The following is an 18775-nucleotide window of genomic DNA, read 5'->3' on the forward strand; positions in this document are numbered from 1 at the left end:
CATTATGCATACTCTAATGCATAATTATAATTATGCATTCATGATGTTACTTGTGCTGGCTTAACTCAGAAATAGTGTGAAGCAGCTAATCTCGAAGCTACAGGCTGTTTCCCATCACTTAGATTCTGATCAGAGCTGTTTGTTGAGTCTTATTGGAACGCGGACTCTATGTGCACCAGTCCCACGGCTGGACCCTTCATTTTATCATTAGTTTCACTCCCTGCCCTTTCTTTTTCTCTCCAAATCTGTGCTTTTAAGACAGGAAAACTACAAGATAATTTGGTTTTGTCACATATGTGTAGTCTATTCACAGAAATTAAATGAGAGGAATCTCTAAAATTATCCATTTTATTTATAATCCACATTTTGATATTATATGTCATAAAAACAGACATCGTGCCATTTCTCGTGCTTGAGATTTTACTATCAACTGGCTTTATCATTGAGTTTACTTTGGTGTCGTTTAAACTGGTCTAGTGTAAAACTACCAACCTTTCTTCCATATGTTATAGAATAGTGTGACTTTGGTCAAAAATGAAGTTGGTCTGTGTATCTTACACGTTGTGCCCTTATCACCGATTGCAAAGTATTCATGCCTGCATATGGTAATAATGATGCTATCTACAACACTGTGAAGGATAATAACACTTAAAAAAAAAACCTAGATTCAAGGTTATTAAAAACTGACATTTGGATTAGTCTGTAATAGCACAACATGGAAATATATACTCAGGCTATGTCTTACCTGGGGTGTATAGTTTCAAAGACATGGAAGACAGAGCCGTAAATAAGGCATTTTTTCTGCATAAGTCGGGGGGCAGAGCAAACTGTACTTGAGTTTGTAGTTTAACCTTTCCTTTCTTGCAGACTTGAATTAGGGAAAATCATAATTTGGGAATCAGTGACCTTATTTTGTGATTCTCAGATGTTATGGGAGTGGAGCCTCACCAAAGAGTATGTGTGGAAGTATGTGGATTTGTTGAAGGGGCTCTGTATCTGTTTTAAGGGATGAGGAACCCTTGTATCACTTCTCTAATGTATTTACAGCCATTGTGCTTATTTAAATTACTTAATATTAAAGGACACCATGAATCTGTTTTTGACATCAAGTAAGGATAGCATAGATTTTAAAAGGCTGTGTAACACTGGACAAGTCCATTCATGAGTTCCTTCTAATTGGAGTACGTGAAGTCCTAGAACCAGAATGTGCTCTACGAGTCTGGAAGTCCTGGTTTTTTCCTTTATTAATGAAGGCTCTGGCTCAGGGAAGTAATGTATTTTGACCAAGGTAATCCAGCCACTTGGAGACAAAACTTAAGTCAAATGTAAATTTAGTGAATTCAGGGGCACCTGGGTGGCTCAGTGGGTTAAAGCCTCTGCCTTCAGCTCAGGTCATGATCTCAGGGTCCTGGGATCGAGCCCCACATTGGGCTCTCTGCTCTGCGGAGAGCCTGCTTCCTCCTCTCTCTCTGCCTGCTGCTCTGCCTACTTGTGATCTCTGTCTGTCAAATAAATAAATAAATAAATAAATAAATCTTTAAAACAAAAATTTAGTGAATTCACAGGTCATTTTTGAATATATATATGTAACTGACATGTGCTATAGCATGAAACAGAAATTACACAGGAAAAGGTCGTAGACTTTGTAATCATGGGAGATTTTGCTTTGTGTTTCATTTGGTTTGGTTGTCTTTGACAGATGAGACAATATATTTAAAATTTGAACTAAGCACTTTAAATTATGATAGTTACATTTAAGACTTTGTTCCAGTGCGTGGTATGAGAGAAAACTACACTATTTAAAATTTTTGAGCTAGCTCAGAAATTCCCAATTTAGAGTCCAAAGCAGAGGAATGGCATAATTAAGAGCTCAATGTCCAGAGTCTTTTCAAATTATTTCCCAGATGCCCTACAAGCAAATTTTTAGATCTTGTAGGCACTAGTAAAAATGGTAGGTAGAAAATTCAGAATAATTTCAACAGAATAAATTATTTTATAAGCAGTATGTAGAGCTTTTCATCATACAAGGTTAGATTTTATTCAAGTAACCTTAAGTCGCCATTAAAATCTTTTCATTGTGCTACTAGTGGTATGATTGTCTCGCCACTAGCCAATTTAGTGAGTAGTTAAGAAGTAAAAAGATTGGTTAAAATAGTAAAATCTCTTATGTATGTGTAGTATCCTATATTAATCATTTTGTTGTGTCTGGACAGATAAAATTAAATTAAATAGGCATAAGGCTTTTTATACATATTTAGCTATTCTTGAGTTTTTCTCCATTTTTTTAAATCAGTATACCTAATAATTATAAATGAACACTTACTATTTGCCAGGTATCAGTGTAAATGACTTATAAGTATTAATTTATCTCACATCACATCAGCCCCATGATGTGTTATTATTTTCATTTTACAGATGAAGCAAGTGATACACAGAGAAGTTGAGTTTACTGACCGAGATCACACCATAGATGAGTAGCAAAGGTTGAATTTAAACTTAAGCAGTTTGACTCTGGAACCCATGCTGTTAGCCACTGTGTTAACTGCCTGTCTGTTAAGTCTGTAGTATATGAACTGAGGTTCCTGCTCCTTTGCCTCATGGTGCTTATCACATTGAAGAAAAATACCATATGCCATGAACAATATTTGAATTACAAGTGAACTCTAGTTTCAGACCCACTGATTCAAAAGAACTACCTTTTTTTCCCAACTCTCCTCTATTTCTACCCAACGGTTTTTACTGAAGCTCCTCTTAAACTTCCCAGTTTGACTTTGAACTTCTGTTGGCAGGCAGAACTGCTGTGATTATGTTTTGGTTCAGTCCACCTGTGAGCAGCCCAGTTTAAGCTGGGGAACATGCTAACTAAACCCAAACAGAGATATTTCTTTATGTGGAGACTTCCCCGCCACCCCCAGGCCCCAATCAGGGAGCCAAGACTATACAAGGCAGTTCAAGTTCCTTACGTGGGTGCATCTAGAGATTCTAAAGAGTGGAATCGACCAGTCAGGCATGAAGGCCTGGCTGGACTGCCTTGTAGCCCAGAGTGTGCATGGATGCCTCTCTGTGAAGTATTGTGTTGAGGCTCTATTCTGTTGACCAGGTGAATACCAAGAAAATCTATTCTTCATTTGTTCTTGTGTGATCAGTGTTGAACCGAGTGGATTTTAGCCTGAAGACACTTCAGATCTCATCATGAATTCTGCTTATGATTGGAAATGTTTATATAAGCTATTTTTTTATCCATTGTTAAGGTATAAACATTTCTACAGGTATAAAAATGCCTGTAGTCACAAAAATAAAAATCTTAAAAATATTACCTATTCTCCAATATTTTTAATGTCATGAACTAGGCAATGTTTCGTTCTGTTCCTCTTTTACCCACTTGATGCCCGATATTGATATTTAGTGTCTCAGCTAGACTTTTAAGACCCAAAACTGTGCAAATGTGAGAAATAATTCACTACAAACCTATAAATTTCACAGCTCGGAAAACCCTGAAGGTTATTAATGAGGCACCAAGCAATTAGCCTATACAAAGTACGGCTAAGAATCATGCATAATGTAATACAGAACCACTGCTAACCACTGACTCATGAAGATCATTTAAGCTAGTTTTCATGAACATGAAGAATTGATATTTAACACAATTTCTAAGAAGATTCTTATTGCTTTAACACTGGAAAGAATTTTGTTTCTTACAGATTTCCAAAGAGAAAAATAGAAAACATTTCCTGGTTAAGGCAGTTTCCACAATGTGAATTTGAACAAGTTGTTCAATATTTTAGAATCTGTTTTTACCTGTGCAAAATTGACATAATAGTGGAATTGTGAAAATCAATTCAAAAAGTAAGGCAGCTCCTAGAATTTTAGCACATAGTTAATACTTAATGAAATATAAATCATGTAACAGGGTAATGTGTCATTCTTCCACCCAGCCAAAATTCTTGTTTTACTGGAAATTCTGCATTTCAATGGAAACAAATTTCTTTAGGAATATTAAAAACATAAGCCAAACACTGCATAGAATAACATCCCTGTTACTGCTTTCAGCTCATTACGGACATTAACTCATTTAATCCTCACAATAATTGTATGGGATAAATACTTGCATTATACTTATTTTAGAGATGAAGAAACAGAGTCGTTAAGTAACTTGCCCTAGGATGGAGACGTGATACAGGTTTTGTCAGCTTGGCATCAAAGAACAAGTTTTAAAATTTGACGATTAATAAAACATTTTAAGCGTGATAATGCCTACACTCTTAAGATAACACATATATATATATACATAATTTATCTTGGCTACATTTCATAAAATATTTCTATTTTTGAAATGTTTTATCAATATATTTTGATATACTTTAGTAGCAATAATAATTAAATGGATATATAGTAAACTGATGTTGCTAGAAGTCAAAGTGTATGGCTTAAACCCTGCTATAAATATGAAAGATTTATCACTGGGTTTTAGATGTCACTACTAAAAACATAAGCTCTATTTTATAGATTTTCAATGGATATTGGAGAAAGCCTTAGTATTTTTAACTTCAGAATCATAGTGTAATCCTAAATTGGCACAAAGATCCCTTAAGATGAGTCTGTTAGCCACTTCTCGATCTATTTCTATGCTGTCATTTGGTCATGGACCATCAAATATGCATTGAGATTTCTGAATGTATCTGTCATATATTTGACATATCATGAGCTTGACTATAAATATTTGTTTAAATAATCTATGCATATGTCATTTAGGCATTTTTATTATCAATACATTGTGAACATCTAGAGGAGGTATAGCTCATCTTTCATCATTCTATTCTTAAGAGTTTTATATTTTGTAGATATTTAATACAGCTTTATTGGAATAACCTAATTTCTAGTAAAGTAAAAAAGTGATTATTTTAAAAGCAGAATAACCTCTATAAGTCTCTCAAAATAGAAAGGCATAGAGTTATCCCAAAATAATGGTGATCGTCATTACTAATTAGAATGTTTATACATAAATTTATATTATTTATATGGCAAAAACCATATCTGGACAATGTAAACCAATTTGGTCTAACTTTTAAAATCAGACACGTGAAGCCACATGCAGAATTTAACCCCTGGTATTTGCACTTAGTCATTAAGTGTTTATAGATGCATTATTGTGTTCTGTTAACGTTATTTAAATATTCTTTCTAGGGGTGCCTGGGTGGCTCAGTCATTTAGGCATCCAACTCTTGGTTTCAGCTCAGGTCATGACCTTGGGGTTCTGGGATCAAACCCTGCATTGGGCTCCCTGCTCAGAGGGGAGTCTGCCTGAGGATTCTCTCCCTATCCCTCTCCCAACCCTGCTGCCCTGCTCTCTCTCTCAAATAAATAAAAATCTTTAAAAAATATTCTTTCTAGCATATGCATCAATGCTTTTATTCATATTTCCATTCCTTTTGTGAAGAATACGTTTTGAGAATTTTGTCCAGGGGTGGTATTAATAAAGTTTTATCTCATTTGGTTCTGATTCCAGAGCATGCACCTTTAGTCGCCCCACATCCACAGCCATATTGAACAAAGGTCCCCCTGCACTGGGAGCACATAGAGGTGAACCTGTTTCATTGGTCAGAGATGTCTTCTGCTTGTTTTTCTCCAAGGAAAGCAAGGTAGTCTCTTCATCCCAACCCTGAAGGGAAGACCACACCCAGTGACTAGGCCCTTGACTTTTATTCCCTGGACGGACAGAATTAGTAGAGTCCTTCTACATCTGTTGATTTTGGGGGAAAAAAATATCAAAAACTACTATCGTGGTCAGAGTCTTCCTTTAGATACTTAATTTAAGTGTTTGCAATAATCTCGTTATTAGAATGTCTCACAGATTAGATAAGCTTTGTTCCACTCGTCTGTCTGTGGCACCTTCACGCTTTTGCCAGCTAGACTGCCAAGCTTTGAAGCTTTTGCTCAATAACTTGTGTCATGAAAATCTGCTTTCCCAAAAGCTGCTATATTTATCACAGCACCTACTTGTATGGTTTAACAATGCCATCGTTTTTCTTTTTCTTCTTTGGAAGGAGATGCCTTTCTCATTCCCATTCTTCCATTTTGCCATAGACTGTTACCATCGGTTTCAAATATCAAGTATATTTCAAGTTCAAAATATAGGGGAGTTCTTAATCATATATAGTTACAGATGGAAATAAAGGTACGCATCATGAAACCAGAACATGTAATGTTTTGGCAGGAAAAGGGAAAAAAAAACCTTTTACATTTGGTTTTAAAATTGACTATATTGTTAATATCAGGATTGCCCTTTTTTCTTTGGAGGGAAAGGGCTGATATTAAGATTGGCTCAAATGGTAATAAGGAGACAGTTTAAAAGGTATCCAAAAGATTCATTACATACTGCAGTGAATTAATTCATGAGGGACAGACCTATCTCCGTATCGAAGGATGACTTTGTGCAGGATAGAGCTTTTTCTTTCTTCCACAGAATGCCTTTGGGGTAAATCTCAAAAAGAGACTGCTGAATAGAATTGACCACTATTTTTTTTTTTAATGTGTAAATAGGTCATCGATAGTTGAATGTGTTTATGTACATCTGTTACCTGCTCTGTGTAATTCTTCATGCTAACATTTTTATTTTGACCACACCACTTTCTCTGACCCTACTTATTTTCCTTGTATTAATATTCCGAGGTAAAGTAAATTAGATGACTTTATTTACTGCTTTAGCAATAAATAATAATAATGATAATAATAAAATAAAAAGTACCCTTTCCTCAAGTAAGTGTAAGCTGGTATGTTGAATTTTCATAATATCTTCTTCACACTCAAGATTTGAGTTCAGACTTGACAACAGTTCTGTGGTAGAAAGCCTCATGATGTTATTGTCAAGCTGTAAGGACACTGGAGATCATCTTACAAAGGAGAAACATGAGACCAAGAGAGGTTAAGTGATTGGCCCCAGGCCGCTCAGCTGGGATCATGGCTTTCCGGGTCCCTGAACCCCGCCACAGGTTTATGTGAGGAAGGATATTCAAGAACAATTTACTTTTTCCTTCCCAAGACTTCGGTGCTGACACTCTTTTGCACATTGCACTAGGTGCAAGCCCAGAAATTCTGCCAGGAGCAAAACAACACTCCTTAAACACTCTGTGACTTTCAGAACTGTATAAAATAAAAGGTTGAAGTTAATGGTTGCCAGCTTGCAGGGAGTAGTTCCTCTTCGGAGCCAAATATATGTGGAGAACAGATGAGACTGTGGGAGTGAGTTGGCAAAAGGGAAAGAGAAATGAATCTATTCTTTTTTTGAAACTGAAAGTATAATAAATATCTGGATAATTTGGATGTTTATTATTCACTTAGAGACTCTCCCATTTAAAAAATGAAATATCTGTATCTTTAATGTGAGTATTCTTAAATAATTTTATATTCTTTTCCTAACTATCATGAAATAATCTTTTTTTTGGGGGGCGGGGGGGAAGTAAAGAGGTTATTTTAATGACCTGGATATATGGAACTATTTGTGTTCACATTCTTAAAAGATCATTATTTCTTACACTGAAATTCCTCTATTTAAGCAGTGACTCATGTTGCGATAATGGGTTTCCATAATTTTGAGAACTAAAAGCAAATATACCTCAGAGATAATGATTATTTAAATTTTTGGTTCATAGAGATAAAACTGTCTTTGACATAAGGAGTATGGATATAGGAGCCAAGAATTCTATCATTTTATTTCACACTCATTTTGTTTTTGAAAAGTCTCTTATCGTGTTTGAGATCCCACATACCACAGTGATCTTAAAGACGCTTGTTAGCAGAAGCTCTCTGGGATTTCACTCTCATGCTATCCTTAAGGGATATTTTGTAGAACTGTGCTTAAGAGAAACACTATTCTAATGAAACCTTCCTGGGATTTTCATTCATAAATCTGTTCTGTGCCTAACAGTATAGTGTAGTGGTCTTTGTTAAAGCACATTACTGATGCCTTTCCAATTTAGACTTCTCACATTTTTTCTAATTTAAGTCTATTCTTACTTTATTTGAACTTGAGTTTGAAAATGTGTCTAGCACATCAATTTTTTTCAAGCAATGGAAATTTAATAATCTTTTACTAAGTTGAATATTGTTGCTTCTTTAAGAATTATTGTAGGTAAAATATTTGGTATCAGTTGGGAAATTCCTGAAGTTACTTCTTCATTTAAAAAAAAAATTAAGTTTTTATTTATTTATTCATTTAAGGAATCTGTACACCCAGTATGGGGCTCAAACTCAGACCCCAAGACTGAGAGTTTCATGCTCTTCCAACTGAATCAGCCAGGAACCCTAGAAGTTACTTCTTTAAATCTGTTTGCACACCTCTGTCTTTCCATCTCTCTGCTTCTCTCTCTCTCTCTCTCATTTTTAGACACAATAAACAAAAGGAAGATGTCAACTCTCGCCCAAGGCATACCTCAATGTACTCCAGTGGCTGTTTCATTCATTTTTAAATGTAAACACATAACTTTAATAGAAACACATGATACACTTAGTCTTGTCTGAATAACGTCTGGCATTCATTAGACATGGAGAATACTTAGGTGTTATTGCTAAGAACCTGTTTTCATATCATCACACAGTTAATCTTGACCCTGCAAGACCACATGGAATAGAGTTAGTCTGTTTCTGTAATTTAAAGTGATCTTCTATTTTTCGAAAGAAAAAAAAAAAATCTCGGCCTTTGTAGCATCAAGCTCAAATATTTTGCATGATGTCCTATATAACTTTTTAAAGGATATTTACTAAAAAGCCCGGTTTTATTAGGTGGAAAACATCATACTAAATGCTTTCTCTCTCTCAATCTTTTTTTTTTTTAGATTTTAATTGTTGATTTTTTAAAAGTATGCTCTCAACCCAGTGTGAGGCTCGAACTCACAACCCTGTGATCAAGAGTTGCGTGCTCCCCCAACTGAGCCTGCCAGGCACACCCTTACTAAAGGTTTTATAGTTCCTGTCAAATCAGTAATGTTGAGACCTATGGGCCATGCACAGAATTACTGAAAACACAGTTGTGTAGGGCCTCAAGTTATATTACTCGACATTTCTTCCCATTCTTGGTAGTCCAAGATTTTAAGTTATTATGCTTAGGATAGGCTGGATAGGATTAGGATAGGTTTTTGGTAAAGAGAATTTCTAGATTCAAGTTCACTGTCACTAGAGACTTCACAGAGTTAAAGGGAGAGTGATACAATGTTTTTGGGACTACCAGATTGTGTTTGAATTCAATTCCAATGTGGAGAACTGCTTGGATATTAACCGAAACTTTTACAGTGTAGTATAAAGTACAAGGTCAAATCACATACAGTACCCTTTTTTCATTAGATGTAGACAATAATTCAGTTGGAGGAGATTGGCCATTTTTCTGGTTCTAACTATATAAATCTAATGTCCACAATAATTTGGAAAATTTTCTATGCCTACTCTCAAATACGTTTTTATAGCTGAGAGAATAGGACAGCAATGAATTGTTAAAACAGCTATGAATTTCGCCAAATAGACTTTGGCCCTCTTCACCTATTGCCCAGTCAACATACTGAGAGCATTTTTATCAGCATCAAACCACATCTCATGGCATTGGCTTGAGATTTTCTAATGATATTTCGTTATATTTCCTCAACTAAAGTCAATGGAGGCCAATTTTTCCATCAAGTGACACTTCTAGCTCTTTTAAAAGGCTGCAAAGTCAGGTTCTTCTCATAGGTCAGATTTTCCTAAGACTTCTAGCTCTTCTTAAGCCTCATTTTGGAAATCCTCAACAAATATTTCCAGCAAAACTTGGAATCCCTAAGATAGCATTATGTCACCGGTTTCTTGGGTTAGAATTATCCTCTGTGCTTTACCTTTGGGCTGTCTACTTTTATCTCCATTAACCTTTTGGCTTGAGTATAAACATTTATTGAAGGCTACCTCCTTTGTCAGTCCAGTAACTCCAAAGGTTAGTGAGAAGTGGATGCTGGTTTGACCTCTTTTATCCACATTAGATGATTCTAATTATTCCTAAGAAATGACACTTTTGACCCATTTTGTCCTTGTCAAGTTTGTCTAGTTGTAGGCTGTCGAAGCATGAAACTCTGGGTTCAAACAGTGTCCAGGAGTGCACATTTTTCCAGCTTACAATGCGGAGCCTCAAAAGTGCACACTGTTTCTTTTTCTTTCTGAAACATGCCAGTTTAACTGAAACTCAGGGCTCTTGTTATATACCTTGAATTGATTTATTCCTGAAAAAGACTGCCTAGATATGAATTGCAAACTTTAACCTGTAAAACCCCATGGGCTATTAAATACAGAAAAAAAAAAAAAAATGAAGAAAACCTTTGCATAAGTGAGGATAAGCTAGGTTTTGCTGAGGTTGCAAGCAGCTCTACTGCCACAGCGACTTCGTACATAAAGAAAGAAGTTTCTTTCCTTATCATGCTACGTGACTGCTGTGATTCCCAGGGCTTCCTCCTTACAGGCTTCCACGATCACTTCAGCAAAAGCAAGGCATGATGGAGAGTCCATTGGCTCTTACGGCATCTCTGTGGAAGTGACAGAGCCATCTCTTGTTCAGTTTCATTGGTCCAGGGAAGTCCTATGGCCACCCCTAACTTCAAAAGCGATCTGGAAAGCAGAGAGCTGGAAACAGCTGATCAATAGCCCTGGTGACTACCATCAGGTTTAAATTGGAAACTTAAGAGCTTTTGTCCTGACTTTTATGTGCATAATTACAAACATGACCAGCACCTGAGAAATAGGAAGGATTCAGTAAATGATTCTGAGCATTTTTAATTTGCTTATTTATGTAGCTATTCAGCAAGAGTTTGACATGCATCTGCAGTGCACCAAACATCATGCTGGTTGCTTTAGATGACTTTCCTTAAGATAAAAATGATTTGGCAGATGTGCATTCTGAAATTCAGGCCATTAGAGTTGAAGTGGTTTTCCGGTCACAGAGCCAGCCCACAGCACATAGTGGGATTCAGACTGAAGCCATCTGATTCCAAGAATGGTAATGTCCTTTTGGTTCCATCCCAACTGTAAGGCCAATGGTGAATCATGAAATACTTTGAATACTCAATTGTAGAAGTGGCCAATGGTGAATCATGAAATATTTTGAATACTGAATTGTAGAAGTGGACATTATACACCACTGTGTATATTTTCGTACTTGAAGACAAGAACAGTAAACATATCTAATGACTGTGGAATGACAATGTAGATTTGATGTTATTCCAACAAAGAAGAAGCTGTTTCACGCTTTTGAGTACTTTTGATAAGGAACTTTAAGTCTTTTTTTCTTTTTATTTGACTGTAAGTTGGTAAGCTCCAATACCTTTTGTATTAGTTTTCTATTGCTGCTGAAACAAATTACTATAAATTTAATGGTTTAAAATAACCCAAATTATCCGTTCTATAGATCGGAAATCCAGTATATATGTCATTAGACTAAAATCAAGATGTCAGCAGGATGCGTTCCTATCTGGAGGTTCTAGGAGAGGATACCTTTCCCACCCTCAGCTGCTGGCAGAATTCACTTCCTTGAGGTTGCAGAACTGAGATCCCAGTTTCCAGACCTCACAGTGTTCCTGAGTTTATAGCCTCCCTATGCCATCTTCAAAGGCAACAAAGGCAGATGGAATCCTTTTCATATAGAATCTCTTTGATCTACTGATCTGACTTTCTCTTCTATAAGAACTCCTGTATTTAGATGGGGCCTATCCAGATAATCTAGGAAAATCTCACCATTTCATGGTCATAAATTTTAATCACATCTTTAAAATCCTTTTCCCCAAGTAGGGTAACATAGTCACAGGTTCCAAGGAATTAGAGTATGGACACCATTAGGGGTTGTTTCTTTGTCTATCACAACTTTTATATCTACTCTCTTTCCCAACATATTGTGCCAACTGTATCCTCTGTAGGATGCTAATAAAATCTTGGCTTTACTTTCTTTATTTGTGAAATTAGGGAATTAAACTCATTGAACTTTGAAGTTGCTTCCAGCTCTTAACAGTCTAAACTTGTATGAGTCCTTATGATAGAGACAGGGGAAAGTGAACCTAATGATCAATGTGGATATTATTGTTATTTTCTATTCATGGATTTTGCTGGAGTGTAGATTTCATATAATCCTGGATAACTCCCTCCTTCTCACACTTGGTAATCTTCTTTGAAGTCAGTCAATCTCTACAAAAGTTGACTTCTTCAGAAAGAAATTGACTTACCTCCTCAAAACTGTAATAACTGGTCCCTTGAGATTTTTTATCTACTTATTATTTACTTTACAGCTTGGGTATAGCTTTCAGCAAGACCTTGCTACATTTTTGCTTTTGCTTTGTTGGTTTAGAGTAAAAGAAATTGTTTTTCCTTGTTTTTTAATAAGTCAGATTCTGCCTGTGCCCAGGTGTAATAAAGGTTTTCAAGGTTTTAAAAGGCGTGATGCCTAACTTACTACTAAGAAAAGATATTAATTAACTAGTCTTATTTGTATCATTAAAATTAATTCCTTCAAATCCTAATTTGCTTATGTACTAAGTGGAGAAAATATTAATACCTAAGTCCTAGAGTTTAAAAATCAAAAAAGATAATTGAGGGGAAGAACAACATCTAACATTTAGTGCTCAGTAGCTGTAAACCACTGACATTGTTTTAACTGTAGTAGTACTAATAGGGGTGGAGGTGAACAAGTCACTCCCCAGTTTGCCCAGGAATTTCCAGTTTAAGCGCTGAAAATCCAGCATCCTGGGAGACCCTTCAGTCCCAGGAAAACTCAGATGGTTGGTCACCCCAGGGGTAGTGGTAGCTGGAGACGGAGCTACACATAGAAATGGGGTCCTACTTTCACCAGCTATTTGCCTTAGAAGAAATTATTAATCTTTTGAATTGCAGGGTTTTGTTTGCTTATTTGTTCTGGTTTTTGGTTTTTGTTTGTTTTTTATCTGAGAATGGACATGAAGACTAAATAAGTCAGGAAAGTGTCTAAGAAAGTCCCTGCACAAGTAGCATACGTAGTAGCACCATATTCTTCCTAGTTAAACTGTCTTTACTGGTTTCCTTTGCCTAGAAATTTAAGCATGAAAGGTTTTGCCTGGTTTGAAAAGGTCCTTCAAAATATGCTTCTCTTGCCTTGCATTAACCCCAGAACAATTTACACATGACTTCATACTCCTTATCATGCTACTTTTTGCATTATATTAAACTTTTTCTTACGTATCTGTATCTTTCACCGAAAAAGATGCCCTCATATTCCGAGCACCAATCAGAGGACCACGATGGAGGTGGTTTGTATGTTCATAAATGAACAGAAGATTATAGTAACAACAAAATCAATTGATTTGCTTTACACTAAAAGAGTCCCTAAAGAACTTAAGTGATCAATATCTATTTTTCATATTATCTGTGGAAAATTATAAAAGCTGATCTACTGTGCAGAAATTTTTGTGGCTCTAAGAACCATGGAGCATGCAGATTTAATAAAAGGCATGTCTTTCCCATGAAATAACAGTACAATAGACATGGGGAAGGTGTCTGCCGTTGAATTCTGTTCTTTAAAAGTGGAAGAGAGAAGGTTTTAGCAATAAGACCATGAAATCTTCTACATGCCGGTTTATCAAAATGGTGTGCTCTCTCTTGTGACTTGTTCTGCGTACTGCTCAGAGACCTGCTGACCCTCATCTGTGGATTTACCTGTTTCTCTGGTAGTAAGAGAAGCTGGCAAATGCATAATTAAGACCTAATATTTAATTGGCTATGGGTCATTATCATTTCAGATCGAAGAAGCTTGCTTGTCCTCAATTCTGTTTTCAAACGGAAATAAAAATGGTCACTCAGACTAATAACCATAAAGATAACTTGATATCATTTTTGCCTGTTGTTAAAAAAAGATGTAATATAAAATTGCTTCTTTCCTCTAGGGCTTTCACCTAACCATCCTTAGAAGACTGTCCTTTCAGAAACGATTTCTAAAGTTTGTTACTAGGAAAGTTTCTCTGAACATGTAAAGCACCAGATAAATGTTTGCCAAATATTAAGATATGTAGTTGAAAAATTAAGATTTGAAATGAATCAAAATATGAATATAAAAAAAAAATTGTAGGCTAGTATTTCTCACCATCTGTTTTGCCATCTCTTTCAACATTTGAAATATTTTTTCAGATTTCTTTTTTTTTTAATTTATTCATCATGGTTGATTTTTTTTTCATTAAACAGTATGTTTTATGGTTGTTCTACCTCTTATAATATAATTGATACTTCAGGAAATGACTTAACATTTATCTTATGGCTAGTTGTCAATATGGGTTTGCAGCTAACAATAGATCCGTGTCTCAGACGCTATCATTGTTGTCATTCAGCGGGTGAAATGGGTTTTCCAGATTCCTGAGGGATTTGAAATAACCAGATTACGTGGAACTCCTCAAGTGAATACTTATTAATGCCAATTTGGGAAATTTGCGGCAGAGTCTCCAAAAGGAGCTGAGATCTCTTTGGCAGGATCATATCTAGGTGAAGATTCAGTTCAGAAATTACCTGGAGACACTTGCATTGTAGTCTGTGTTGTGGTTTTGTGATATTTGATATACAGACATGGTCTGGTGGGTGATAAAAGTCTGAATGCCGGTTCACTGTGACTCATCCGGAAACAACAGTCTTGCTAAAGCTCACTTGTCTCCTCCCCAGTTTACTTCCTGCCCCGTTTAACGTAATTAAAGACAAATAATTTGGATGCCAAACAGCCTAAAAGGATGAACATTCTGAGCCTTATATTTAAAAGGCACAACTGGAAATATTTTGTTAGAACTAGGGCACAAGTGTCCCTGCTTTGTGTGCTTCTCAGAGTGAGGGATGTCACGCTTTAGTCGCTCTGCCTCGGAATTTATTCACGATCCCTCTTTTATAGTCTTTCTGGAGACCATGTACTGTACGGTGAATCATTAGCATTATTATTATTTCAGTTACCGTCAGACTACATATCCACACCCAGCAGAGGGGTTGGGTAGATTTCATTATTCATTCGACAGAAATTCCTACTCTAATATAAATGTTGCTCAGGATAGAGCTTTGAAATGGATCCTGATTCTTTAAATTCTTTCCTGTCTGTTTCAGGAAATAGTGAGATCCTGTTGATAGTAAAGTACAATGTGTCTAAAGTTCACTTCTAAACACTCTGCTCTTTGCAATGAAAGTCATCTGCATTCTCTTTATAATTCAGAGCCGCAAGAGATCTGTCTAATCTTGGAGATCTGATCCGGTATCATTTAGGAAAAAAAAAAAAATCCTCGATAATAATTCTACCATTCAGATTAAGGAAAAGCAGTAAAGCCTTACAGCTTCTGTCGTCTTAAAAAGATATGAAACAGGGGAATAAGGACTTGGATTATGGTTTGGGAGATTTAGTTGTTTGTAAAAATAAAATGATTAGTACAGTTATTATTCAAGTTTTTAATCAACGAAAGCAAATGGCATCTGTTTGTTACCATTCTTTCTGCAGAAGACAAAGGCTCAGGTCCCAATGGTGCTGACGGCTGGTCCCAAGTGGCTGCTGGATGTGACCTGGCAAGGAGTGGAAGACAGCAAAAACAACTGCATTGTGTACAGCAAAGGTAAATGCAGGATCCTTTCTCTCTCTCTTTGCAAGTTTTGGAAGCTGAGCAAGGCCGCCCGCACCAAGTGAGCTAGAATGGGAATGCAGAGTGAAACGTGATCCACTCTCTTCCTTTTTCCTTCAAGAATCTCTCTAACCTGCGTTTCCAGCAGAGCCTATTGGGCTTTTTCTGTACAGGATAAGACAGAAAGTGGTATACCATTAATGACTTAGCCCTGCACACAGTTACCTAACCCTGTATTTGAGTGGCGTGACTGGTACCTTCTTTGCTGTTAGCTTTATTGCTGGCCAGTTTGAGGCGATCCCAGGTTCCTCCCTCTGAGACATTATCTACAGAAAGTAAATTCCTTTTGAAATTTAGCAATCCATGTCAAGGTGCTTGCTCCAGGAGGCGTTGCATTCCAGCCCCTTCCTTGAAATCACTTGTGATGAGGATAGCTGAAAGTGAAACACCACAAAGACCGAGAATTCTTCCCCATGGTGATTTCTGAAGGGCAGGAGGCAAACAGGGGAAGAGGAAACCGATGGCTTGCAGAGTTTTGCCTTTGATTTGCACAGTGTGACATCAGCCTAGACCTGTCATCTAGCTACAACCTGGCTACAAAGGAGCCGAAGGTCCATGCTGGCACTCCCAGACACAGGACCCTCTTCGTGTGTGGTGTGGATTTGGGCACTTTTCTCTACATTCAAGTTATGGGCCCCAGCTCTGTACTCTTACAGTGAAATCCCTAATAGCGTCTCTTCGTAAATATTGCAAAACCTTGGGCTTCTCATGTTTAATTTCTTTTAGCTTTCTTTTTTAACCAAACAGACCTACTGAGATCAAAGATTTACTTGCACATTGAACCTAGAAACCATAAAAAGCATACAAGGGAACAAGCAAATAAGCACCCCTATCAATACATTAACATATAAAACACTAATCATAACATCAAAGACTCTTAAAAACTTGCTAGAAACAATTACAACTTGTTCCTATAATCATTACAATTTGTACACTTATAAGAGGATTGCCTTTAAACTACCATGAGCCTTTGAAAGTTGAAACACCGGAAAGAGGGAATTTGCAAGTTAAAAAAACAATCTGCACACCAGGATCTGATTATATTGCTTTCCCTTCTATAATTGCTGGTCCCGGACCCACTCATTTTTTCTAACCTGAAATACCTGTGGTAAGCTGGTGGGAGCTTTTAGTGGGAAGGAAAGTGTGATTTTCCCAGGACATTGTCCATATGATCTATCAAAGCAGAAGGGAATGGTATAGTGAACTAGTTGACCAGAATGCAGAAATACAAAAGAGGCCTTGGAATGTAGGATTAATTATGAGGAATAAATTTTGGTTATACAGTGTCTTATCTTGGTGATGGCAATATAATATGGAGGAACCAAGAGAAAAGCTGTTCTCTTGTCATAATCCAAACTCCATTGCATTTTTAAATCAGCCATTCTTTTGGGAGCAATGATTGTTAGATTGTTACCTATAAGTAAAGAAATATGGTAAAATTCCAATTCCATGTCCAGTGGAGTGCGTTAACTTGAATATGTTTATGTGTTTTTTATCATGGTTGGCTCTATAGTAAGTCTGCGGGCAATGAATAATTTGGAGTAATTTATGGAAGGTTACTAATTAATTAACTCATAAAGCATGCATTGAGCCCAACTACATACTAGCCTATTATGTAGATACTAAGAGCCGCCATTACTAAGCCCGGCTGAATCCGCTCTGTGGTACTTCTCTACCAGATTGTATGTTTTTCTCTCGTTGATCTTCATCACGGTGTTTTATGATCATTATTATATGGGTTCAAGAAAAGAGTAAACAAAAGTTAGAAAAAAAGGGGAAAAGTTAGCTATTAACTTCTGGCAAAAGGAAAAAGTGATAAATTAGCTAGTATTGCCTGCCTTTCCAATCTACTCTCTAGTTACCGAGGGCAAGAACTATGTCTTCGTTAACCTTCCTATCCATGGTCTGGTGTGCTGCCTGTACCAAAAAAAAAAAAACAACACTAAATAAATACTGATGGCTGACCAGATAAACAAAGGATGAGTGGTTGTCAGAAACTGTAATAGGCATTTCACATATTCAAATGATGAGCCCTATGAATTCTAGCTATTTAATGCTTTTTAACTGACAAAAAGTAATCTGATATTGTTCAAATTAAGAACTATTGACATTGTGGTTCAGACAGCAGGGAAGGCAGTAAGTACTGTAGAGGCCTTATTTCATTTGATCTTCATTGAATACCTCCTATGAGGTAATTAATATATTACTCCATTTCACAAAAGGTGAAATTGAGAATTAGGTGGGTTAAGTAATTTGCCATTGTGCCATAGCTAGTAAAGGATTGGAGTGGGTTTCAAAGGTGCATTTGTCTAACTTAGGGTCTGAGTTATACATATTGAATAATTTCTTCCCATATGAGGCTTTCAAACAGCTCAATGACATAGGCAGTATTTTTTTCTTTTTTACATGGTTTGCCATTATGACTTAGAAAGAGAGTATGGCTGTTCTTGGTCATAGAGAGCTGATAATGGAGCCAAATTTGAATCTGGGTCAAATTTGAATCTGGGTCTTAATCATTCCAAACCTTATGTCCTGTACTGTGAGACTCTGATTTCCCCCTGCCATTATTATATGATTAGTAAATTCTTCTAAATCACTCGGGTATTTATGCCTGGAAATCACAAAGAGTATATATTATGATATAGCGCTCTCCAATGCATTATACACAATCCCAAGTTTGTTTAAAAAAGAGCCCTGTGACCTAATATTGCCTGTCATATTGGAAACTCACAATGCCTGTGGCCACTGATACTCTGAGAAGTTCTATGGTAAGACCCCTGTTTAATTCATTTGACCATATGACATCTATATATCTATATCTGTATCTATTTATCTATATCTATCTATCTATCTATCTATCTATATATATATATATATATATATATATATATATATTTTACCCTTTCAAGTGGACACCCTTTGGAATTAGTGTTCTGGGTAACACACTCGGAAAAATTCTCCTGTAAATTCATTCTTCTCTCCTAGGTGGGCTTCAGAGGCCTGATACTAATTCCTACTATTCAGATTGCCTCTGGAAGGAAGGAATAGCTCACCAAGGCTATAACTCAGAGTACTGTGAATACCTTGATATGCTGTGATTGTACTAGGGATCATCT

The 18775-nt window shown here is 36.4% G+C and overlaps 1 protein-coding gene across 2 annotated transcripts in view; it reads left to right on the top strand.

Moving 5' to 3' along the window:
- The window catches only part of ZFPM2 (zinc finger protein, FOG family member 2), a 458266-nt gene that overhangs the window by 282888 nt on the left and 156603 nt on the right, over positions 1–18775 (top strand). For both annotated transcript variants that reach the window (XM_059395028.1, XM_059395029.1), the window contains one exon: positions 15482–15593. In XM_059395028.1, the coding sequence (XP_059251011.1) occupies positions 15482–15593 (112 nt within the window). The remainder of the gene's footprint in view (positions 1–15481; positions 15594–18775) is intronic.

This window comes from Mustela nigripes, chromosome 3, assembly GCF_022355385.1.
Source record: "Mustela nigripes isolate SB6536 chromosome 3, MUSNIG.SB6536, whole genome shotgun sequence".
NCBI lineage: Eukaryota > Metazoa > Chordata > Mammalia > Carnivora > Mustelidae > Mustela > Mustela nigripes.